At 41.0% G+C, this 25447-nt stretch overlaps 1 protein-coding gene across 1 annotated transcript in view; it reads left to right on the top strand.

Moving 5' to 3' along the window:
- MGAM (maltase-glucoamylase) overlaps nucleotides 1–20339 on the top strand; it is a 95205-nt gene extending 74866 nt beyond the window's left edge. Inside the window, exons 35-48 of the mRNA XM_086398357.1 lie at nucleotides 2791–2925; nucleotides 3382–3469; nucleotides 4301–4439; nucleotides 5618–5751; nucleotides 5867–5901; nucleotides 6231–6347; nucleotides 7665–7813; nucleotides 8385–8469; nucleotides 9388–9444; nucleotides 13299–13423; nucleotides 14896–14984; nucleotides 16278–16327; nucleotides 17290–17460; nucleotides 19316–20339. Of these exons, the coding sequence (XP_086254483.1) occupies nucleotides 2791–2925; nucleotides 3382–3469; nucleotides 4301–4439; nucleotides 5618–5751; nucleotides 5867–5901; nucleotides 6231–6347; nucleotides 7665–7813; nucleotides 8385–8469; nucleotides 9388–9444; nucleotides 13299–13423; nucleotides 14896–14984; nucleotides 16278–16327; nucleotides 17290–17460; nucleotides 19316–19399 (1458 nt within the window). The 3' untranslated portion in view covers nucleotides 19400–20339. The remainder of the gene's footprint in view (nucleotides 1–2790; nucleotides 2926–3381; nucleotides 3470–4300; nucleotides 4440–5617; nucleotides 5752–5866; nucleotides 5902–6230; nucleotides 6348–7664; nucleotides 7814–8384; nucleotides 8470–9387; nucleotides 9445–13298; nucleotides 13424–14895; nucleotides 14985–16277; nucleotides 16328–17289; nucleotides 17461–19315) is intronic.
- The last annotated feature ends 5108 nt before the right edge of the window (nucleotides 20340–25447 follow it).

Below are 25447 nucleotides of genomic sequence, written 5' to 3'. Positions count from 1 at the left end.
ATTTGCCTTTCCTTGATGATTAGTGATATTAAGAACCTGTCATGTATCTGTTGGCCATTTGTAGGCCTTCTTTGCAAATATGTCTGTTTAGGTCATTTGTCCATTTTAAAATCGATTTAGTTATGGGTTATTTTCCTTGTTATTGAGCTTTATAGCTTCCATATGTATTTAAAATATCAACTCATTTGGGTATTTGCATGTTAAATATTTTCTCCTGTTCTGTAGGCTGCCTTTTCATTTTGTTGATTGTTTTTTGTGGAGAAGCTTTTTAGTTTGATGTATTTCACTTCATTTTCTTTTGTTGCTAGTGCTTTTGGTGTCGTCAAATCCAAAATGTCATTGCCAAGACCAGTGTCAAGGAGCTTTTTCCTGTGTTTTCTTCTAGAAGTTTTATGGTTTCAGGTCTTACTTTTGAATCTTTAATTCATTTTGAATTAAGTTTTATGAGCAGTATAAGATAGGAGTCCAATTTCATTCTTTTTTAATTTTTTTTGGCTGTGCTGGTCTTTGTTGCTGCACAGGCTTTTCTCTAGTTGGGACAAGGGGGGCCTCTCTCTAGTTGTGATGCTCAGGCTTCTCCCTGTGACTTCCCTTTTGTGGAACATGGGCTCTGGGCATGCGGGCTTCAGTAACTGCAGCTCCTGAGCTCTAGAGTACAGCCTCAATCGTTGTGACACATGATCTTAGTTGCTCCTAAGCAAGTGGGATCCTCCCGGCTCAGGAATCAAACAAGTGTCTTCTGCATTGGCATTCATTGCATTCTTTACCACTGAGCCACAAGGGAAGCCCCAGTTCCATTCTTTTGCATGTGGATATCCACATTTTTCTTTTCTCTCTTTTGCCCACTCCACCCAGCTTGTAGGGTCTTAGTTCCCTAATCAGGGATTGAAACCAGGCCCCCAGAAGTGGAAGCATGGAGTCTTAACCACTGGACCACCAGAGAATTCTCTTCATATTTTTCTAACACTGTTTTTTTTTTTCTAATTTTATTTTATTTTTAAACTTTACATAATTGTATTAGTTTTGCCAAATATCAAAAAAGGCAATCCTTTCCCCATTTATGTTCCTTTCATCCTTGTCAAAGATTAATTGACTGCATATGCATGGGTTTATTTCTGGGCTTTCTATTCTGTTCCACTGATCTATGTATCTATTTTTTTTTTCTTACCAGTTGTTGTTTTTGTTTACCTGCTAAGAAATGGGGCCAGGTGGCAACATCATGGGTTGAGGATGAGGGGAAATAACATTGCAGAAGCAATGAAGCAAGAGTGGAACACAGACTGGAGTGAGGTAGAACTAGGACCTTGGAGAACAGCAGAATTTTCTTCATTTCATGGGCAAGAGCCCTTTTAGTGGGGTTCATAAATCAAAATGGTCAAATCGCTCACTTGTATCTCATTCGAAATTCAGCTACCTCTTAGACATGACCGGTATTGACTCTGTCTACTCTAATCCTCCATTTTCCTCCTCTGCCTGAGCTGGAGCTCTCTGTTTCTGGTGAAAGGTTCTGGTTTGTTGTTTCTATATTTCTACCTCCATTTTCTAACAAAAAAGACTTTCTGGACATGCTTCCCCTTCACAAGATGCTCAGTGATGTGACTCAACACCTTGACATTCTCTGTGAGCTGGATCCCTGTGTGCCGATCCATTTTTATTTTTTTTTTTCTTGCTGTTCCTTGTGGTCTTCTATCTAGATGTTGGTTTTCCACTTGCCTATTATCTGTTGTGTATCAGAACTGGAAGTTCCCTAATCCAAGTTCTCTTTCTGTTGTTCCCACGCCACCCACACCCTTGCCACCAGCATTATTTAGCTTTTAACTCTTGAAATGCACTGATGAACACAGAAGAACCAATTTACTAAGACATACAAAGGACCATAAAGGTCCATAACAAGCATCATAGTTATGTAGAAATTTATGAAGATTTGCTGCTGTTAAGTGGAGTGAATTCACAATTATGCAGTTTCTAAGCTCAGCGTGGTGGGGGAATACAAGGGTCAACGAGGGCCTTCCTCTCCAAAGGGTTATAGTTCTGGAGTTATACCTTGGGTCCATTTTCCAGGTTAAAATAAAGACACTGTTTTTATCATTTGAAGAAGATAAGAGAAAGGGGAGTTGAAACTTTCTCTTTAAGTTCTTCCAATTCAGTTGACACACAATTAATTCTTCTTCACAGAATTAGGATAAGAATTACATGAAATGATGTACATATTTAAAGCCTAGGTCATGCAATAAGTATTTGACACTGCACTTTTCAGGTGACTCTGAAACCATAGAAAACCCAGATACATATCGGTTAGATAGTTTAATGTAATAAAATGCAACCTTACCTCTTACCGCCTTTTCCTCCCGAGAATGAAATAGGGGAAAATCACCTGGATGTTTCTTTCCAACCTGTTGACAATACATCTGCTCTCTGCCCCCTTCAAGCCGCAGTCTCCCTGGCTCATGCTTTGTCTTTGAGGAGAGCTTAGGAAACGTCAGGACGGAGGTTGAGGAGTGGGTATCTAACAGATGAAACAGTGAGTTCAGGGTGTTGGTAGCTACCATTTGTGTTGAATCAAAGAGGAAAACAGTCCATGAATGCTTTCCAGATGATAAGAAGGGGTTTCATTTGTGCTCATTTCTATTCTTTGCATTCATTGTATTTCAAGTAAGCTAAGAACATTCCTTAAGCTCTGTTTGGATTAATTATCACCACACAGTACAGGTTTTGTAAGTTAAGCGCTCAGGAAATGCCAATTTTCTGTCTAATATATTTATTTGGGACAAATAAATTTCCTTCTTACAGAAATACCGGGCATTTGTGGCCTTTCCAGACTTTTTCCGTAATTCAACCACCACATGGTGGAAGAGGGAGTTGAGAGAACTGTACACCAATCCACGGGAACCAGAGAAGAGCTTGAAGTTCGATGGCTTGTGGATTGTAAGTGTGCATGTTTGTGTCTGCGTACATGGGGACAGTTGCGTTTCTAGCTCTGTGTGCCTCAGCATATGTATCCCTGACCTTTAATCCGAAGAGGTAATAGTCATCCAGGAAGGACTTTGAACGCATCAGAGTGCAGCTCTTCCAGTCAGGACCGGCCCACTCTTAGCTTGTACCTTGTCTGAAGCTCTGGCTATAAAAGTCCAAGGTGATAACCAGGAATTCCTTGGAACCGAGCCTACTTTACACCCTCAGTGAGAGTTTTTTCAAATCCTCTAGCCAGTCATTCTGTAGGGCTTCCCTGATCTTTCTTAAGCTGGATTTGATGAATCTCCCTGGGCTGGTATCTATGGAACTATTGGATGGTGAACCATATACTCTCTGCTTCCTTGTCTCTGGGTTGACAGGATGTAACTCTTTTTAAAAGTAAAGTATTTCTGGGTTTGATATTTCTAGGATATGAATGAACCAGCGAGCTTCGTGAATGGAGCAGTCCCTCCAGGCTGCAAGGATACCACTCTGAACCACCCTCCCTATATGCCATGTGAGGACCCTTGGCCTTCTCTACTGGCAGCTTCATGGGTACAGGGAGTGAGTCCTGCAAGAGCCCAGCAACCTGGCACTTACCCTGATGCTCAGGGACATCCTGACTGATGCTCTGTTTTGCAGGGGTGTGGAGGGGGGTGCAGCAAAGTAACAAGTCCATTCCTGAGAACTTTACCCAGTTGGGTGTGGGCAAGTTATTGGCCCCTTTGAGTGAATTTCTCAGTTTTTTTCAGGAAACTCAAGTGGTAATGTCTCCCACAGACTCTATAGTTCAGTGTCTTACTGCCTCAGGCTCATGCGAGTCCCTCCCCAGGAATCTGTTGTGTCACCAGCGCGTGGACAGTAACAGCCTCCCCTTACCATGGAGTCAGTGACTTCGGCACTGTGCTTGTGTTCATGTCTGGGATCCAATTATTATTTTCTCTATGAGTGGTATGAGCTTTAGCAGATGACTTGCTCTTTCCAGATCTCAGTTTTTTAAACTGTAAAAGGAGGATCATGATATCTTCTTCAAAGAATCATGATAAGAATTATATGAAATAATGTACATGCCAGAAGCTCGGTTGGAGCCTGTCCATGTTTGACAACTGTGTCCTCTGCACACCGCTGCTTTCTCCTCTGGGGTCCTGGGTGCTGACCACACCTGCAGATGCCACTGTAACTAAGAGCCAGGCACATTTCCAGGACGCTGGGGAGAAGAGGGACCCATGCAGAGGTCAGCTTAGCCTTAAGAGTCAGACACTGCCTTGCTTCAATCCCATGAAGCGAGGTCAAGGCTAAACAGGATCAGGCAGGGGTCAATGTCACATTGCTAGATCTTTCTCCTCAGATCTGGAGTCCAGGGACCGGGGCCTGAGCAGCAAGACCCTGTGCATGGAGAGCCAGCAGGTCCTGCCTGACGGCTCACCGGTGCGCCACTACGACGTGCACAGCCTCTACGGGTGGGCCCAGACCAGACCCACGTACGAGTGAGTCGTCATGCCCTTCTCCGGTGGGACAGCCTGAGGGGCAGCCTGGGACTGGGGAAGCTCCTCCTTTCATTCCCTCCTCCAAGAGTTCAGTCAGTCAGTTCAGTCGCTCAGTTGTGTCCGACTCTTTGCGACCCCATGGACTGCACCACACCAGGCTTCCCTGTCCATCACCAGCTCCTGGAGTTTACTCAAACTCATGTCCATTGCGTCAGTGATGCCATCCAACCATCTCATCCTCTGTTGTCCCCTTCTCCTCCCGTCTTCCATCTTTCCCAGCATCAGGGTCTTTTCCAATAAGTCGGTTCTTCAGGTTCTTCCAATGAAGTCGGTTTCTTCGCATCAAGAGTTGGGTAGATTTTAATTATAGCTCTATAGCAATTCTCACTTACTGGGTTGGCCTTAAAATTTGGGTTTTTCTGTAACATGGTATAGAAAAACCCCAATGGACACTTTTGCCAACCCAGCATTAAACACTCATGAGCATGGAGCCTGTGATCCTAGGATCACAGCCTGTGATCCTAGTGAGGAGGACAGATTTAAATAAGAGCTGGTTGTGCTGGTGAAAGGCTAATAGTCCTCATGGAGGAAACACACATGGAAACACAGGCAATCATCACAGGGTGTGGACGATGCTATAATAACTTTAGCTATTAGAAGGGAACACAGAGGACTGGGTATCTCTTTCCTTGACTTCAGAAGTGACTCATCTCTATTGGGATTTATTTATTTATTTATTTTGTCATTCCTGTTGGCTAGCCAACTGGTGTTCTACTGGATTATCCCTGCCTCATTTTGTGTGCTCAGTCCATGCTTAATAAGAATTATCCTAAGGAAAACCTTATACAGGAATTCACCTTCTTCTTTCCCTAGTATATTAAACTGAGTATTGAGTAAATAGATAGCGAGATTCAGTGACTAGCTATTATTTTTAGGTGATCCAGTGAGTCTATTATGTTCTGTAGTTTTTATAAAACGTTGTAAATACCATATAAAGGCACAAGTTTTAATATGATCTCCATCACCTGGAATCAGTCAGTCAGGACCTCATGACCCGGTTTTCCATGTTCTCTTCTGGGACACATGAGATGCTTTGTCCTTGAGGCGTAGGCTCAGGAGCTCTGGGGCTTTCCTCCCCTGCTCTGCGCTAAGTCACGCCCTTGTCCCCCTCTGAGCAGAGCTGTGCAGGAGGTGACGGGACAGCGAGGGATCGTCATCACTCGCTCCACTTTCCCCTCTTCTGGCCGCTGGGGAGGACACTGGCTGGGTGACAACACGGCTGCATGGGACCAGCTGAAGAAGTCAATCATTGGTGTGTGGGCTGCTGGCGGGAGAGGAGTCAGGATCTTGCATCAAGGATTCTCTGGGGAGGGAGGAGGAGGCAGGTCATGAGTGTCTCGTCTGACCCAGCCATGGTTCTCTTGCAGGCATGATGGAGTTTAGTCTCTTTGGTATATCCTACGTAAGTGTCCTTTTCTGTTCTTTTTAGAAAAAAAGCTTTTATTTATTTATTTGGCTGCCTCGGGTCTTAGTTGCGGCATGTGGGATCTCTCATTGCAGCACACCGATGCAGTAGTTGCGGCATGTGGGCTTGGTTATTCCGTGGCTTGTGGGATCTTAGTTCCCCGAGCAGGGATTGAACCCTTGTCACCTGCATTGCAAGGGGGACTCTAACCACTGGACCACCAGGGAAGTCCCTGTGGTGTCCTTGGGATCACTCCTAATCACGATGCAGATGGTGACAGCTTTCAGAAATCATTAACTGGCCCATTTTGTTCTATCTTGTTTCAGACAGGAGCAGATATTTGTGGATTCTTTCAAGACGCTGAATATGAAATGTGTGCTCGCTGGATGCAACTAGGGGCCTTCTACCCCTTCGCAAGGAATCACAATACCATTGGGACCAGGGTAGGACATTGAGCTCAGAGCTCAAAAGTTCACCAGGAACGTAAAATCCCATTTGAACTACAAGTAATGTAGAGGCTTCCCAGCTGGTGCAGTGGTAAAGCCTCTGCCTGCCAATGCACGAGATGCAAGAGATGAAGGTTCAATTCCTGAGTCGGGAAGCTCCCCTGGAGAAGGAAATGGCAACCCACTCCAGTATCTCACCTAGAAAATTCCACGGACAGAGGAGCTTGGCAACCTATAGTCCACAGGGTCGCAAAGAGTCAGACATAGCACACGATGTTGTTTATATTCCCCAAGGACATCTTATAAACCATTAAACCCTTATGTTCCTTTAAAAAAAAACTTGAAACATATTATGAAATTATTACCACAGTAGGGTCAGTTAACGCCTCAATCACTTCACATAATTACCATTCTTTTTTTTTTGTGATGAGAACATTTAACATCTATACTCTTAGCAACTTTCAAGTTTATAATACAGTGTTGTTGTTGTTTAGTCACTAAGTAATGTCTGACTCTGTGACTGCATGGACTGTAGCCCGCCAGGCTCCTTTGTGAGATTTCCCAGGCAAGAATACTGGAGTGGGTTGCCATTTCCTCCTGCAGGGGATCTTCCTGACCCAGGGACTGACCCCATGTCTCCAGCAATGGCACGCTAATTCTTTGACCACTAAGTTACCAGGGAAGCCTTTATTATATAGTATTGTTAACTATAATAAAACTAAGTATTGAGCAAACTCTGGGAGATAGTGAAGGACAGGGAAGAGGACAGGGAAGTCTGGCGTGTGGCAGTCCATGGGGTCTCAAAGAATTAGACATGACTTAGCAATTGAACAACAGTCATTAATTATAGGCACCATGCTGCCTATCTAATCACCAGAAATATTTAACTTCTAACAAGAAGTTTTTATACTTTGACAATCCATCTCTGTCCATCCTGCAATCTGAATTGAAAATGGGCAGAGGAACGGAATAGACAGGTTTCCAAAAAAAGATATACAAATAGCCAACAGATGAAAGAATCTTCATGTTTCAGTGAATCATATTCCTCAGTGTTCTTCAGATTATTCTTTTGGTTTGGGCATTGTACCAGATATGTACCCCCCGCCCCCAGCCCAATTTCTTATGAGAAAGTTTTTCAACTGTCCTGGGAAGGCTTCAGTGATTTCCTTCAGTCTATTAAACATATTCGCTGAGCCTCATCTGTAGTCATTGTTGGTTTAGCTGTGTGTGATCTTCCTTTGGACTAACCGTGCAGCGACCTCTTTAAGTCCCCTAGCTCCCCTAAGCACCGAACTCTCTTTTTTTTCTCCTTAGAGGCAAGACCCCGTGTCCTGGAATTCTACCTTCGTGACAATCTCCAAGAGTGTCCTGGAGACCAGATACACCCTGTTGCCGTATATCTACACCCTGATGCACAAGGCCAGCACAGAGGGCAGCACCGTTGTGCGGCCTCTCCTCCATGAGTGAGTGTCCAGCCAGGATCCCAATGACTGTGATAATTTCCATCTATATAGTAGCTGTTGCAGAATTCTTCCAAATTAAAGACATGACTGTCTTTCCCAAAAGCTCTCTAGGCACAGACCATACATTATGACTCTTCTAAGCATGGTGTCAGTCACACCTTCACTCTGTGATAAAAGGCTACTGAATATTTTAAAAAATTCAAAATGATAGACAATGCAACATAGAATAATTTCTTTCTAATTTGGGCATTTGTAGTAGCTCACATCATAAAAGAAGGCATTCCAGGGGGATATCTGAGGAATGAAGGCCATGCTTGCACTGAAGTTTAAGAAGTTGGACATACTGATAGCAGAGGACATGTCTAAACCCAACCATTTCTGGGTTTGAAGAACATGACATGTAGAAAGTGAATATGTATCTGATTAAGGTAGATCTAGGGAAAGAATAAAGATGGCATAGAATGCAGCTGCATTTCCAACTTAGGTATGAATTTGAGGAGTTTCTTCAAGGCCTTGACCTGGCCTCCTGTAGAGGGGGTCCTAACTGTGATACCTTCGTTTCCCTCCCCAGGTTTGTGTCAGACCGGGTGACCTGGGATGTAGACAGTCAGTTCCTGCTGGGCCCAGCCTTCCTGGTCAGCCCTGTCCTGGAGGCTGTGAGTATGGAGGCCTCTGATGAATAGGGGATCCCAACTGTGAGGCCAGAGACTAGTTAAGGAGCAGAGGCCTCATCGGATTGGGGTCCTGAGAGGTGCTTTCTTATTCTTCATCTGCCTTTGTCTCTTCTTCTCCCTCTGAACTGAAGTCCTTCACTTAGATGTTCCAGTCTTCAGCTTCCTCATCTTTAAAATCAGCATATCAAGTTCTGATTCCTTGAACAGTCGAGAAGGAAAAAACCCTCTGTTATACTTGAAGATATAATTGTTTCTTCTTTAATTGAAATGAGTAGGAGTCAGGTGGGGGCAGTACTGTTAATACAAAGAAATCCTTCCTACCCTCTGTCACTGTTAAAGCAAAACTTTTCAGAAGAAGTTTTTGCAGCAATGTGTATAATGTCATCACTGGCCAGCCCTTCCCTTCCCTTCCTCCAAAAGAGGTCCTTAGGCAGCCATTTCTTTACTTCTTTTATCAATGATTATGCTTCTGATGAAAATATCAGTTAAATGGATTTTCTCCAACACTTATTGCACTAATCATAATTTCTGAAGTATTGATGTCCATAAATGTGCAATTTTTCTTTTTCTTGTTTTTTTCTGCTCTAGACCCAACCTCAGTTTGTCTCTTTGAAGAGGATATGGGATAAGCCTATAGGCAAATGATGATTTTTTTTTCCTCTGTAAGTTCCGGATCCCAAAGGGTTTTACAGAAGCCACCACTTTTGGTTAGGCAAATCTCCCAGTTTGAGAAGAGGGCAGGGAAGGAAGCCATTCCCAACACCAGTGACCTCTAGAGAGGAGAGGTCTGTGGGTCCAAGGCCATTACTGTTGTTTTGGCTCCTCTCCTATGCAAATGGGTTGCTCTGCCCTCCGTAGCTGAGCCTACTGCACTCACACCTTATTTTTGTTTAATTTTAGAACGCCAGAGATGTCACTGCATATTTCCCTAGAGCCCGCTGGTATGATTACTACACGGTAAGTTTTTCTGATTGCCTCTATAGAACCTGGGGAAATGGTAGCACTCAGTCTTCAGACTCTGACAGACCTCAGGTCAAATTCTGGCTCGGTACCCACCTGTGCGCTCTTGAACGAGTCAGTTTTACCCTCGTGGACTCAGCTTTCTCACCTCCAGGTGTGGAAAGGCCACTTTGCTCACAGAGTTGCTGTGAAATGCATGAAGGCATCTCCTGTCGTACCTGGCTTTTTGTGGGTGTTCTTTGCTAGTTTGTCTCTTTCCTTACACCACCACTTTTCACAGTGCTGTGTAATGGCAGACACTAGAAAAATGCTTGAAGTTGTGCTGGAAACTATGGTTTTTGTTTATATCCTCCCTGTTAGACTGGAAGTTCATAAGTATTAGGAGCCTTTTCCTCTCTGTCTTTTTACATACCTCCTTCTATAGTAGAGATGCCCAAAGCATTGTTGAATGTACTTTCTAAGGTAAGCAAGGTCCTTGGCGTGTGTAAAAGGTTCATAGAACATAAGGCCTGACTCCTGCGAGCTGGTGTAACGTAACTGCATTTAGAAATGGGGAAGGAACACAACCTTCTCCATCATACAACTTTTCTGGGCTAGTCTGAACCCCAGAGACTCAGCTGGGGAAACAGAGTCTTTCACAGAAGGTTCCAGCAGGGACCTTTTGCTGGGATACAGAGAAGTCAGAGTTTAATTCTTTTTTTCTTTTTGGTAGATTTTTTAGGGTTTTGTAAATAGGTATAATATGACAGATCAATATGTCATTATCCTTTTTCAGAAATGCTTTTGACTGTTATTTTTTTATATTCTCCCAGATTACATTAAAATAATATTGTCAATTCAGAAAATAAAAACAAACTTGAAGTAACATATTAGATAGCATATCACTATCTATTATATGCTAACTGTATAATTAATACCTACTTCATTATATAATTATATATTAGTAACCATATATAATTATATGTTATTTAATATGTCATATATATCACTATTTATTATAAATCAATTATATAATTAATATATACCAATTAATTATATAGCTATGTATATGTTAATGTATGTCTGGGAAGAAATGATAATGTTACAGATTTATTCCTAGAGTGTATATATTTTACCAAAAAAGTCCAAGAAGGTTTCATAGCAGCAAGATTTGTAAAAGAGCAACAAACTGGAAATAAGCCAAATGTCCATCAACAGTAAAATGGATAAGTGGATTGTATTCTATTTTTAAAACTAAACACTAATAAAGTGTTGCTACACAAATAAAGATAACAAATATCACAAACATAACCTTGAGCACAAATGGCCAGATACAAACTAGTAAAGAGTATATGATTCCATTTATGAAATACAAGTTCAAAACCAGGCAAAAATGATAAAAATCAAAAAAGTTGCTGCCTTTGGTGTGGTGCTTATTATGAGAGGGGAGGAGAGAGCCATTTGAGATGCTGGTAATAGTTATTGATCTAAGTGGTGGTTTCATGGGTGTGTTCACTTGGTAAAACTTTATTGAGCTGTGTACTTGTTATTTGTATAATTTTCTGTACGTATGTTATTAATAAGTTAACTAGAAAATTTGTTTCCTCAGAAAGATGAGAAGATATGCCTAAAATAAGAAAGCATACTTTAAACAAGACTTACTCACAAAGCAATCCTTGCAAATTAAAGGCATGATGCAGGAATTTTGCTTAAAAGGAAATTATAAGGTACAATCTAGGAAATTACCCAGAAAGTAGAACAGACAGGCAAAGAGATGGAAAGCAGGAAAAGAAAAAATAAGAAAGCCCCACTTGTTTTGAGAACTCCCATTTTTGCACATTTTCTCTGCTGCTTGTCCAGTGGAACTGGGAATGAGCAATTGCTTGCGTGAAGGGTGGGTGAAGAATGTAAGACTCCTAGCTCCCTATCTTGGTGGCTCCCACTTCCGGGAGGTCATGACTCTTCCTCATTGCTGCCTTGGTAGTTGTGGACTCTCATCCCCCACTGTCCCTTCTGGGCTCATCTGACTGCAAAAGCAACATGGTGTGCTTACTCTTGATCTTCAGGCCCCACCTGTTTGATGAAGGGGCAGGTATCTTGACGCAGGACAGGCTGGTGCACTTCTGCCAAAGCTGACCTTCATCTACTTGGACTCTCGGATTCTCTAAACAAGCTGCTGAATCAGCAGTTGATAGCTCTTCGCAGAGTTTTTGCCTGTCTTGGTCGTGCCTATGTGACTGCACATGCCATGATGTTGGCTTCTATCCACCCCTATTTCCTTTCTATCATACATTACCATTTGTAGACTATTGGGACAGGGAGAAGCATGGAACTATTCTGACTTGTCTTATTGATTACCTATTTTAGTTAAGACTAAGAGCATACAGTGTGTGTGAATCAGTTTTTATCTACTTCGCTTGTGGCCATTTTGTTTGTTTACAGTGTAGACTATATACTGGATTTTAAAAACAGTGCTTTTCAGTCATATTCAGTGATTACACGGTTGGTGAGAATTCTCCTGCACAAAGTCATGTTACGTTGTCTATTCTTATTTTAATAGTGCTGCTTTAAGATTTGACCTTAGAGTCATGTCTTTATGGATATTTTAACAGGCACTTTTTAGGCGAGCCCAGTCAGAAATGATTTAAAGGAAAGTAAACAAGCTTGTGACTCATCAGGTACTAGAAAGGAAATCATGAGAAGGTATCATATCCTATGTAGCCACAATGTGTGGTAGAATGAAAAAAAAATCGGAAGAAATAAAGAATTTGATAAGAAGATAACTTTGACAGTTTTACATGCATCAAGTTTCACTTGAAGGTAGAATCATCAGTCCAGTATTCATAAGATATTGGAATAAATTGTCATTAGAGAACATATAATTCACTTTTCTCATATCAGTGAGGAAATTGAAGAAGCCCAGAGATATGGGCTGGAATTTGTATTAAGTTCTGTAGACTCTGGAGTCCTGAGGCCGCCCTTGAAACAGAGTCTGACCCGGGGAATGTGATACAGATCAAATCTGTATAGAATGAACATCAGGGAACAAAAGTGAAGAAATGGTAGCTTTGCTCCTTGCCCCTAAAGTGGTGATTCTCAGATGGGAGGACTTGCCTGCCAGGGGACACTGGCCAAGCCCGGGGATATTTTTGGTTGTCACAATGTGGTGGAAGGTTGGGGAGAGGCTGCTGGCCTCTGGGGGATGGACATTGGTCAACATCCAGAAAGCACAAAACAGCCCCCACAATAGAGTTTAGCTGGCCCAGAATGTCCATAGTGCTGAATATGAGAAGCTGGGCTCCAGTTTGAGAACATGTTAGGAAATAATTGAGGTTCATGGCTTGGGGTGAGAGCCACTTCTCCCTGTCACATATGGGGCAAGATCAAGATGTGAAACATAAAGGAAGATACAGTGACTTAAAGATAAGGATTTGTGAAGCAGGTCCATTCACTTTAATGATTTCTGTCAAGTAGGAGTCAAAGGTGTTAGTGAAGTTGGTGGGAGCAGGGCATGGGGCAGTGGAGGGAGTTGGAAGCAGAGTGGGGACCAAGCAAAGGGAAGGTCTGGACATGTCTTTGTGGGGAGTGAGTCAGGAGCCGAATAAAATAAAAGGATCGCTCAGCCTCCTCTGGCAGTGCTGCTGGAGGCAGAAACAGGATGTGGAGTGAGGCTAGGGTGAGAGGCAGCTATGGTTGGGATCCTGACCTGATGTCCTGGCAGCCTGGAGCCCACACAGCAGGTGGTGAGCCTGGGAAAAGCGTGATAACCGATGCCAGATGGCAGCAGGTCCCAAGCGTGACAAGATGGCTTGTAGATCATTGTCCAGACAGAGGCGTTCCCTTATCATCCCTGACCTTCTTCTCGCCCACAGGGTGTGGACATTCAGTCCCGGGGTGAGTGGAAGTCCTTGCCGGCACCTCTTGACCACATTAATCTTCATGTCCGTGGGGGCTATGTCCTGCCCTGGCAAGAGCCTGCACAGAACACCCACTTAAGGTGAACAAGGGCCCCAGATTTCTCCTTTCCACGCCTGTTAACTCAGAGCCTGGTAAAGCCCCCCAATCTGTAAACTGTACCCTCAGGCCCAAAAGCACTTTTACGGGGCTGGCCAAAAAAGTTCATTTGGGTTTTTCTGTAAGATGGTATGGAAAAATTTGAATGAACCTTTTGGCTAACCCAATAGTAAACATTTTTGTTTGCTTGCTTGCTTGTGTGGATTTTAGCCTTTTTTTTGGATTTTGTACTCTTCAAACAATTCTTAATTAACAGCTATTTGAGATCTAAGTGGGTGAGGTTTTAAGTTTAAATAGTGACATTTGAAATGAAAGTCAAATAGGAGCAACCACGGTTCATGCTAGTTTTAAAAGACTACCCAGGAGCCTGGCATGCTACAGTCCATGGTATTGTGAGAGTCTAGGTGGTTCAGCAACTAAACCACCACCACCACCAGGGACTTCCTTGGTGGTCCAGTGATTTGATTTTACCTTCCGATGCAGAGGGTTCGGGTTTGATCCCTGGTGAGGCAGCTAGGATCTCACATACCTCGTGGTCAAAAAACCAAAATGTGAAAGAGAAGGAATACTGTAACAAATTCAATAAAGACTTTAAAAATGGTCCACATCAAAAAAACCTTAAAAGACCATCTGGATCATAATTGTCTCTTTGCTAAGAATATTATTGCTAAAAACTTGTGTAAGCCAGATGGAAACTGAGGATGAGATTCCTTACATGCAAGGTTTAAAAATTCTAGGCCTAATGTATAACCTATATATTCTAGACCCATATAATAATTGATAATAGCTGACATCAGGTGAATGCTTGCTCTGTGCCTAGAACTGTACTAATATGGAGACTTCTATTTAGAGATTTTCTATTTTTCCTAACAAAAGGAAAACTAAGCCCTTGGTATTAGTACTGTTATCGTCCCTATTTTGCAGATGAGCAAAGAGAAGCTTCAGAAGGTTAAATGATTAACTTAGAGTCACAGAGTTAGTAAGTAGTTGAACAGAGACTAAAATCCATGTCTATCTGATGTCAAATTAAAATCCTTGAAGCTCTATTTATTTGATTGCAAAAATTCAGTTAAAAACTGAAGAACTTAGGACATATGTAAGCAGAACTCCCTGTACATGTGAAGATAAGGTCGTGAAGGAAGAAAGACTGAAACATTAGGCTTTCCTCACAGTGGGGAAAGAAAGGAAACCAGTGCATTTGCTTGTAGTTCTTTGTAGACGTTGTAGAACTCCTGTGAGCTTATAGAGCCTTAAAATTCCACTTGATTCATTCATTCATTCCTGACATGAAATTGTCGAGCTACGGAGTCAGAACTAGAGCTAGATCCCAAGTCTCCAGAGTCCTAGTATCCAGTCTTTATATCTTGCAGCACTTCCTTTTTGTTTTTACGAAAATGCTTGGTTTGTGGCTATGGCTTTGTTTTTACCCAATGTCTTTTTCCTACCTCACTGCAGCCGTCAGAAATTCTTAGGTTTCAAGGTTGCCTTGGATGATGAGGGGGCTGCTGAAGGCTGGCTCTTCTGGGATGATGGGCAAAGCATTGGTGAGTAAGGGCTGCTTCCAATTCCTTCATGTCAACATCAGGTTCCTGGATATCTTATAGGGCTACAATTTCCTTTTATGTGTTAAGACAATTGTGCATTTTAAAATATAGCCATTTGTTACTCATAATACATGATCTTTGTGCCTCATCTATGTGAAGCTTAGTTCAGAATCTCTCACCATTATCTAGCTGTCCTAATCCATTGTGAAAAAGGGCAATATAAGGAGCTGTAGGGAAAGTTTCTTTGCAGCCAACTGAGCTATACTTCCATATATGGTTTATGTTCAAAGGCAATTCCCTAATTACGTGTTCCACTAAGAAAAGCAATAGCTGTGCTATTATTCGGAGGAGGCGGTTTCTATTAAGAGTTTACAGGAGTTAGTAAACTCTCAGAAGGATGTCTCAAGTACTATTGTTATTTCTATGCCCAGGGGTGTCCAATAGAACTTTCTGTAACAATGGAAATGATCTGTATTTGGATTGTCCAACATGGTAGCAATTAGGCATATGTGACTGTTGAGCACTTAGAATGTGACAAGAGTATATGAGCAACCGAAGCTTAAATTTTATTTGATTGTAATTAATTTAAATTTAAATAGCTATATTCGTCTAGTGGCTGCTATCTCAGACAGCACAGTTCTAGAGGATAGGCAGTGTCTTCTGACTGAGTGATAAGGAGCTCCGAAAGAGGCAAGCCTCTGGGGAAGAGGGAGGAAGCCACAGAGTTAGGGTGTGTTGCGGGGGGAGTACCTGTAATAGTAAGGCTTTGGCTAGTCTACCCTTAAAGATATTCTCCCTGGACCTGTGGCATAAATTAAGGATAAGAACAAAAAAGTCTCTTCTCTGGAGACTGCATTTAAAAAATTGCCTAAAACCACTCAAGATTAACTGACCAGTTGTACACCAGTCTTGCTGTTTGTGATGTGGGTGTGCATGCACGTGTGTGCATATATGTGTCTCTAGCAGAAGAAATTTGGGAATTCCGAGGTGACTACCAAGAAGTTGGGAATCACAAAAGAGAGAAGAGGATTAAGAATGATGTTAGAAAACACCATTATAGAAGGGGACTCTGTTAGACCGAGGCATCTGTATACACTTGTTTCAGACAGTCTGTGTAAACTGAGGTTGGGGGCGGATTCTGACTCATCTCTCTCAAAAGTCTGTAAAGAAGAAAAATAAAATTTAAAAAGATCACGAACAAAAAACATCCCTACTTTCCCAACCAAGATAGGTAAGCCGTTAGAATTCTAGGGTGTAGTTCCAGGTCATGCTTACTTTGCTGTTTGTTTGCAGATACCTATGAAAAAGGACTCTATTACCTGGCGCACTTTTCCGTCAGCCAGGTGAGTGTTGCTGGGACTATGAAGGGTGAATGTAGAGTTCTGCCAGCTTACTAGGGTGCTGGACGTCGTAGGATATACATCATCACTTAGAATTCCTTCACTGTTCACGTTACTAATTTGCACCTTCAGTTCAGTGCAGTTGCTCAGTCGTGTCCGACTCTTTTCGACCCTATGAACCGCAGCATACCAGGCCTCCCTGTCCATCACCAACTCCCGGAGTTTACCCAAACTCATGTCCATTGAGTCAGTGATGCTATCCAACCAACTCATCCTCTGTTGTCCCCTTCTCCTCCTGCCCTCAATCTTTCCCAACATCAGAGTCTTTTCAAATGAGTCAGCTCTTCGCATCAGGTGGCCAAAGTATTAGAGTTTCAGCTTCAACATCAGTCCTTCCAATGAACATCCAGGACTGATCTCCTTTAGGATGGACTGGTTGGATCTCCTTGCAGTCAAGAAACTCTCAAGAGTCCTAACCCTAATTTGCATCTTACCCTTCTCTAGACTTCAGATAGAGATGTCAAGTGCTCCCAGGAAGTTTTCTGTGATTAAACACACTCATATTTTATCAGTAACTTAGTCCAATTCACCAAGCAAGATGGACAGACCATTTCAATGTTTTCTAGCCCTTGTTCCTATGTTGCCTTGGAATGATTGGCATGCTTTGTTACTTCTCCACATGCGGAATATAAAGGTTCCTGCTAGCTGAGATTCTTTGTCTCCTTAGAGTTGGGGTGACTCTAGAGACCTTACTGGTGTTTAACCAGTGCAAAGTTGGGTGATGGCTGGCGATAGGAGGCAGAATGTTAAAACCATGGTCTCACTGTACAAGGTCACAAGGTGGGGACTCTTAAATTGTCTTATTTCATGCTCTACATTTGTGCCTAAAAAGAGGTTGTAAGAAATTTGAACAAATTTTGCTGTTTTTTCCCCCCCCTCTGGTTTCTTTTGTCTCCAATTGACAGAATATGATGCACAGTCATATAATTTTCAACAACTACATCAGCAATACAAACCCTTTGAGACTGGGCTACTTTGAGGTCTGGGGAGTGGGCAGTGACTCCATTTCCAGTGTCAGCATCTCTGCAAGTGGCGTGGTTATAACACCCACCTTCTCCTACAACTCTACAACACAGGTTTGTGACCAGTTCAAAGTCCAAATGGTATTTCCCAACCCTGAGCTATGGAGTGCAATTCCTGCCTGCTCCCATTCCCAACAACACCCTCTCCTGCAAAGCCTTTCTGGAATCCCTCTGTGTTCAGGGTGTCTGGGTGGACAACATAGAAATGAAGGGAAAGTTCAGAGTTTGTCACCATCTGGAATTGATGGTCTGGATCCTTATCTGTCATGTATGTCCTCCTGTCTGCAAACTTAAGGAAAACTTGTCTTTGATCTACTTCTCAAACAGCTTTAACTACTGCATTTCATCAATTATAAGACACCCATCAGTTAAAGGTTGCTGCATTTTTTCATGTGCCACAAAGAAAGAAAACAAGATTACAAAAGCATGAGACAATGCTTTCCTCTCACTTAAAACTTCTATTTAAAAGTACAGAAGCTTTAACAAAACTCCTTTAAACAGAGATTTTTATCATTTTAATATGATACTACAGAGGAAAATGTTGGGTAGAGACACATGGACATTGAGACATCTGCATCAAAGTATTAATAATTTAAAAGAGGTAAACTCTGAATGTGAGGAGATATTAGACATATCTTAGCCAATTTGTATCACACATTCTCTTTGATTTAAGTTTCTATGTAAAATTTTAATTTACTTTAAATTACTATTTAAATTAAATATTTGCTTTAATATTTAACAATTAAGTAAATTAAATACTGAATTTCATGATTAAATAACTTACATGAAATATTTAATTTAAATTTCTATGGTAACATCTAATTTACTTTATTTTTTAAAATTTACTTTATTATTTTAACAGGAGGCTATGTGGCATGGAATTGGTTAAAGTAGCTCCTCTCTATTATCAGAGGTATTGGTGATACATCTTTTTGTGAAAATTCTTTCACTGCTGTCTATGAAATTTTCTCCAAAGCCACTTATATGTCTTATACAAGTTTTCATCATAGCATTTTCTTTATTTTACTGTCAGTCAAGATTTATATTCGTTTCTGAAATAATCTTTAAGTGGTTTGCAGTCCGTCCATTCATAATACCAGTAATAACAATGAAGTTCACACACGCACAGACGAACAGTCGTCAGGAGAGCTACTTGTTCACAGTAATTCCGAGGCTGTTGATTGTAGAACAGATCTTGAATATTAAATATGTGAAAAATCTGCACCTTGGAATTACTGCAGTGTAGTGGTCCTAGTACCGAGCCTCACAGTAAATGGGCTGTTTCCTTATGTGCTTGCTTCTTGCTTTGCACAGAACTCTTTTTCTCTCATAATCCTTTCTGATTACAAGGCCTGAAACAAAAGATTTCCTTCAGTTTTGTGTTTTTATTTGTTTCCTCATGTTTGTGGTTTTCTTGTCAACCAACTTCCCCAGCTCTACCAAGAGCTTATAAAGGACTTTGCCCAAGTTTGTTGCTGACACACAAGCTGACTGCTGCACGTGTGGTGAAACTATGGAAAGTATTTGCCTAGAAAAAAATGCTGAAATATCGACTCTTTCTGGACAATCATCAAGGCACTATGAGGGAATAGGAGAAGTGGGAAACAAAAGGAGAGCCCCGAGTAATGGAAATGAGAGCACTGTCTCCAATTTATCTGTGCAATTGCTTCTCTGCAGTGGTTGTGTGTTTCAATATTTAGGGTCTTGTCATCTTTTCCCTATCACTGAATGCTTTTTGTACTCTAAGGGATTAAGAAACACCCTTCTCACCTGAAAATCTGAGGGTGGTCTGGAAGCTAGGCAATGACTTGTGAAAGTGTCTGTGGATCACTGGCTTCTGTCTGTTTTGTTCAACTGCAGGAAACTTCCATCACCAGATGTCCAATACTTTTTCTTTGATTCCCAACAGGTGTTAAATATTGATGTGACCAGCAGAAACATCAGCCTACATAATTTCACTTCATTGATGTGGAGAAGCACGCCGAATTTTTAGAGCAAGATCCTAACCTCAAATGGCTTTGAAACTACTTGTATATTCAGTTGGCCAAAAAACTTCGTTCGGGTTTTTCCTCAAGATGTTACAGAAAAACCTGAACCTACTTTTTTGGCCAACCCAATGCTTCATGCTCATAAAATTATTGTGTGTTGCTAATCAGTGTATACCCAGTATGGCTAAAATATTTTCTTAGTTTTGTTTTGTTTGGTCTGTGGTTTAGCCCTTTGGAATAGGCTGGAGGGAGGTGTGGAAAACTGTGGGTTATCTTAATGTCTCTGTGTGATTAGAATGTACTGATGGCTCATCATATATTGGCTGAAGATGCACTGGGTCCATGATGAAGCATGTGTGCCTGTGTATGTGTGTGTAATTAGGTGATGGACCCACTCCTGCTAAATATATAAGCTACAGCTTTCCAGGACAGGTCAGGTCCTGGAGTTAACGAACACCACACACACAAAAAAAATATCCAGAAAGAACATCTGCCAGGTGGTTATAAGGAGATGGGTTAGTATGCTAGGAGCATGATCCAAAGGGAAGAAAAGGCCAATGCAGGGAAGATAAGTAGGAAAGATGAGAGACAGCAGGTGGTAAGGACAAAAGTGATCATTACAAGTAAGAGGATAATGCAAAAATATGAAGAATAGTAGCCTCATTAGAAGGAGGAAGGAAGAGCCAATTCATTTGAAAGCAAGAGGAGGGGTTAGGAGGAAATTCTTAACACAAGGGAATAGGGCTGGGGTGAGATTTGAGCAGGCGAAGTTGAAGGAAGGAGTTTGAATGTAAAAAGTAACTTATTTTATTTCTTTTTACTGTGGTGTGCTTTGAAATGTGTAAATCTTATTCCTCTATTCTGTGCCTAATGTACATAACCACAATTCACACAAATGCATGCGATTTATATGCCAAAGGAAAATAAATGAGCAGATTTACAAGAGATTTTGAATTCTGTGGTAATTTGACCATGGGTAATCTCACTTTGGCATTAAGACTTCTTCTTATTCAGCCAACCCTTGTGAACTGGTCTTGTTCTCTTTGGCATCAGAGTGCCTGCAGGGTAATTCACCAGTGGAATGAACAGACCTGTGATTATCCACCCTTTTCCTTATGTCTCTGGCATGAGTTTCTCTTAAGGCTTAGGTTTGTGGGAGAGTGTACTTGGATGATTGTTGTCTTAATCATCATAAAAATTACTATATTGGGTAACATATCAACCCTGGAAAAAACAGAATTTGGAATGGTATTGGTTAAAACACTAGATGGTTAGAATTTGAGAACAAAGAAATTACATACTAATGTTTAACAAAGATATTTAAGTATTACTTGAAAATGAGTATATTGGAGATAGTGTTTACTTTTCTATGTCTTTTTAATTTCTTTTCTTTTTAAAATTGATGTATAGTTGATTTACAATATTGTGTTAGTTTCAGTTGTACATCAAAGTAACTCAGCTATATATGTATATGTTAATACATACATATGTATTTTTCAGATTATTTTCCATTATAGGTTATTATAAGATACTGAATACTGTTTCCACACAGAGAACATGTCCGTAGTAAATCCTTGCTGCTTATCTATTTTATATACAGTGGTATGTATCTGTTAATGCCCCTACTCCTAATTCATCACTCCCACCTTCCCCCTTTCTTTCTTTCTTTCTTTTTTTTTTTAATGCCAGGAAGCCAGATTATACTTCTATACTCATGTGTCAGTGCCTCCATAAGGCTACAGAAAGATGGCATTATTAAACTTAGTGTTCTAATTATCAAAGTAAAAAGCTTTTGGATGAAGGCTTGCATGAATTTAGGCAACTAGTGAAACATGGAAATATGGCCACAGGGACCCCTTGATCAAAAAGGTGGGAAACTTGTCAGCTATCCTACGATAAACCCAGGGAGGCTACCAGGAGGAAACAATTATTTACTTGATACTTGAGAAATATTTCATGTTATCATCAAGGACATATTGGTAGAAATTGGCTCTGTCTGCTACAAAATGCTTAAGAACATTTCTGACTAGAGAATCCTGGTTGCCAAGTTTCTGAGTGAGGCATGGAAGGGTTGGCAACATTTATGGAGTCAAGGACCCTCTCGGCAGTCTAGTGATACCCGTGGAACCCCTCCTGAGAGTGATGTTCTTAAATGCATAAAGTTTAATGCACACTGTTGGAAAAGAATCTTATTATATTAAAGTGTGTGTTCAGTCACTCATTCGTGTCCGACTCTTTGCGACCCCATGGACTGTAGCCCGCCAGGCTCCTCTGTCCATGGGGTTCTCCAAGCAAGAATATTGGAGTGTGTAGCTATTCCCTTCTCTAGAGGATCTTCCCAACCCAGGGATCAAACCTGTGTCTCCTGCACTGTGGGTGGATTCTTTACTGGTGAGCCACTGGGAAAGCCCTCTTTATAATAAAATACACTTCTGCAAAATGTTTTAAAAGTTTAATATAGTACTACACGAGGTGTTTTAAAATTATTAAATAATAAGATTTAACTGTGGGTCTAATAATGTCAAAGCTTCAATGTGATGAACAATATTTTGAGGTATTTACCACAGTTTCTTAATGTGACATGAAAATATTATTGATTCTGTTTTTGAAAAACTCCTGTGCACTAGTAAAATTACTGCACCCCTCATAATCTAAGGAACTTCAGTTAGAAATTGGTGAAAAAAGATATATTTTCCCCATCTATGTTTACAGATTCCTAAGTTATACCTTTTGGAGTTCTGGGGACACCGGTTCAAGAACCTCTTGAACTTAAGGCATGCCAGCTTCCCAGACGTTGGTTCAGCAACTCAGACCCTGTGTAATTGTGACCGTTGCAAGACTTCCCAAGCCTTAGTCTGTCACCTTCTCCTGAATTCATGCATCCTTTTGGGTTTTAAGCAGGCATATGGACATGAAGACATTTAGTCTGGAATTAGAAAGATTCTGAATAGCTCTAGAAAAGGAGATCGGTGGGGTATTTGGGTCTCGCTTAGTTTTTCTCTCTGGAGCAGAGGTATTCTTTTCTGAGTTTAAGGTTGATCCCACCTTGCTCCATAACAGGGGTTAGGTCTGCTGATCAGGGCATTTTGTACGGCTTTTGTCTGAGTGAGAAAATCTCAGAAGCAAGCTTTAGGGTCAGGGACTTGGTTAGGTCACGTTATCTCTCTGGGATGCTGTTTACTTCCTTATCTGCAAAATACTGGTGTTAGACTAAAGCAGTGACTTCCAGATGATGGGCTGTGCAGAGCTTTGGGCTCTTTCTTACCCTCTGAGAGTGGGGAGAAGGCAGAGTAGCAGGGTTCTGAGTGCCTAACTCTGGCTTTGGTCATTCACTAGCTTACATACTGGAACTCTAGTTGAACAAAGGATTTTAAATGTATATTTAAATATATTAAATATTATACATATATTTATTTACATACTTAGTATATATTATAGATATTTAAAATCTTTAAGTGGAGTATACATGCATGCATCCTTATATATAGCACATATATCATATATATGTAAAAAATTTGAAAATCAGTGTACCAGATCAGCAGTCCTCAAATATTTTGGTTCCAGCACATCTTTACATTCTTAAAAATGATTGCGGATTCCCAGAGCTTTTGTTCATGGGGTTGTAGCTATTGATAGTTATCATATTGAAAATTAAAGTAACTATATTTTCCAAAATAAAAACATTTAGTCAGAAGAGTTGTATAATTTTGCATTTTTACAAATTTCTTTAAAATCTGGCTCAATGGAGAAAAGAAAGAATTCTCACAGCTGCTTCTACATTCAGTCTTTTGTGATAGCACATTATGTAGCCTCTGGAAAACTCCACCATATGCTCACCACAGAGAGTAAGACAGGCAAATAGCTTCTCGGTGTTTTTATGAAAATAGTTGTACCTCACAAAACTCCTGAAAAGGTCACTAAGACCTCCCAGAGGTTGATCCCTGGCCCACCCTTTGAAGACTACCGCACACAGAGCCATACATTTGTGGCTACCCCAGAGCAGCTCCCCAAACATGGCCCTATGCTTATGACTCCGGTCAGCTATGAGGGAAAAGTCTGGGGTCCTTTTGACATATTCTGTCTTCTACAGGTCATATAATTTCATCTTTTCATGTATGCCAAAATTAAAAATAACAATCCCAAATATTTTTACTTAAAGAGGAAGAAAGTCATTCTTTTCTATTAAGAGCATCCTTGTTATAACATCAGTGACTGTAGATACCTACAAAGACAAGCTTGTGTTGACCTTGGCAGGTATGGTCTGGATCTCACCAACATCTATCCCCTCCTTGTCTTGGCAGCAATGTCACTGAGAGTTTGGCATCTGGCCTTGGAGGATGGGGTCATACATATTGTTGGTTTCTGATCTGAAGATTCCCACCATCGGTTTGCTTTTATCTCTTTCTGAGAGAAAAGAGTTCTGCCAGTATTCACTTTCCCATGCCTTCTTATTAATAAGCAATGGGAAGATGTTGGCTAACAAATTTGTCTCTTCCCTTCAAAATGTTTGTTACTTTTTCATTGGTCAGCACAAGCATGTGACCCAGGATCTTGCGGTTGCTAGTTAGCAAAAAGGGATGGCAAAGCTCGTTGTTTTCTGCCCTTTAGGAACAGATGATAGCTGGGATCATCAGTTAACGTTTAGCATGAAAGATGTCACCAGTGGGCATGGGACGTGGGGAGTGAAGTGTAAATGACCACACAAAGAATAGAAAGATCTTGCGTAACAATAAATCTCTTGGCTTGATCTTTTGCCAGGATATTGTCCCAATTTGAAATGGGATCCAGGTGCTATTTCCTCTAACAAAGGCTCTCCTGTTTTAAAGCAAAAGATAAGGTGTATACGTCATTTCAGGAATTTATAGAGGCAGAAACCAACCAAGTTTCTGTGTGTGTGTGTGTATGTGGGTGTGTAGTGGTCATACACTGAACATTTGAAGCAAATAAACTGCTATGGGTACTATATTACTTGTGTGTTGTGTGTGTTCACTCTTTGCAACTCCAGGAGCTGTACTCCACCAAGCTCCTCTCTCCATGAGATTTTCCAGGCAAGAACACTGGAGTGGGGTGCCATTTCCTTCTCCAGGGGAATCTTCCTGACCCAGGAATCAAACTCATGTCTCTTGTGCCTTCTGCATTATCTGGCAGATTCTTTACCTGTAGTGCCACCTGGGAAGCCCTTAGTTATATTACTTGGATGCCCTCAAAAGATGGTATACCCCTGTATATTGCTACATATAGAATATGCAATAGCCTCATATGTTGCTGGTGTAAAGGTAAAATGTTGCCACGACTTTGAAAAACTTCTGGAATTCTTCAAAAAGTTAAAGCTAGAGTTGCCATATGACTCAGAAGTTCCACTCCTAAGTATAACCCCAAGAGAACTGAAAATACACATTTACACAAAACTTGTACATGTATATTCACAGTAGCATTGTTCATAATAGCTAAAAAGTATAACCAACCCAAATGTACATCAACTGATGAGTAAATAAACAGAATGTCGCTACAATCTGTATCATCCGGCCATAAGAAGGAGTGAAGGGGACTTCCTTGGTGGTCCAGTGGTTAAGACTCCATGCTGCCAATGCTGGGGGCATGGGTTCCATCCCTGGTCAGGGACTAATATCCCATATGCTGCATAGTGTAGCCAAAAGAATAAAAAAAAAATAATAATAAAGTACTGATACCTGCAGGTACTGATATCTGTAACAACATGAATAAACTTTGAAAAAGTTATACTAAGTGAAGTCAAATTGGCCACGTACTGTATGAGTCCGCTTACATGAACTATTCAGAATAGGCAGATCCATCAAAACAGGAAGCAGACTGGCAGTTGCAGGAACACAGGAGAGGGAAGGATAAGGCTTCTTTTCGGTATGAGCAAATGTTCTGGAATTACATAGTTGTGATGATTGCACAACTTTGTGAATATTCTAAAAAATCACTGAACTGTGCACTTTAAAAGGATGAGTGTCATGGTATGCAAATTATATTTCAAATTAAAAAAAAAAAAACTAGTTAGTGTAAGAAGAAACAAATTTTTAAAAAGA

This window comes from Bos grunniens, chromosome 4 (assembly GCF_055505025.1).
Source record: "Bos grunniens cultivar Pamir isolate PY7600 chromosome 4, Bosgru_T2T1.0, whole genome shotgun sequence".
NCBI lineage: Eukaryota > Metazoa > Chordata > Mammalia > Artiodactyla > Bovidae > Bos > Bos grunniens.
The sequence above is the reverse complement of the archived record's forward strand: the minus strand, read 5'-3'. Positions and strand labels throughout refer to the sequence as shown.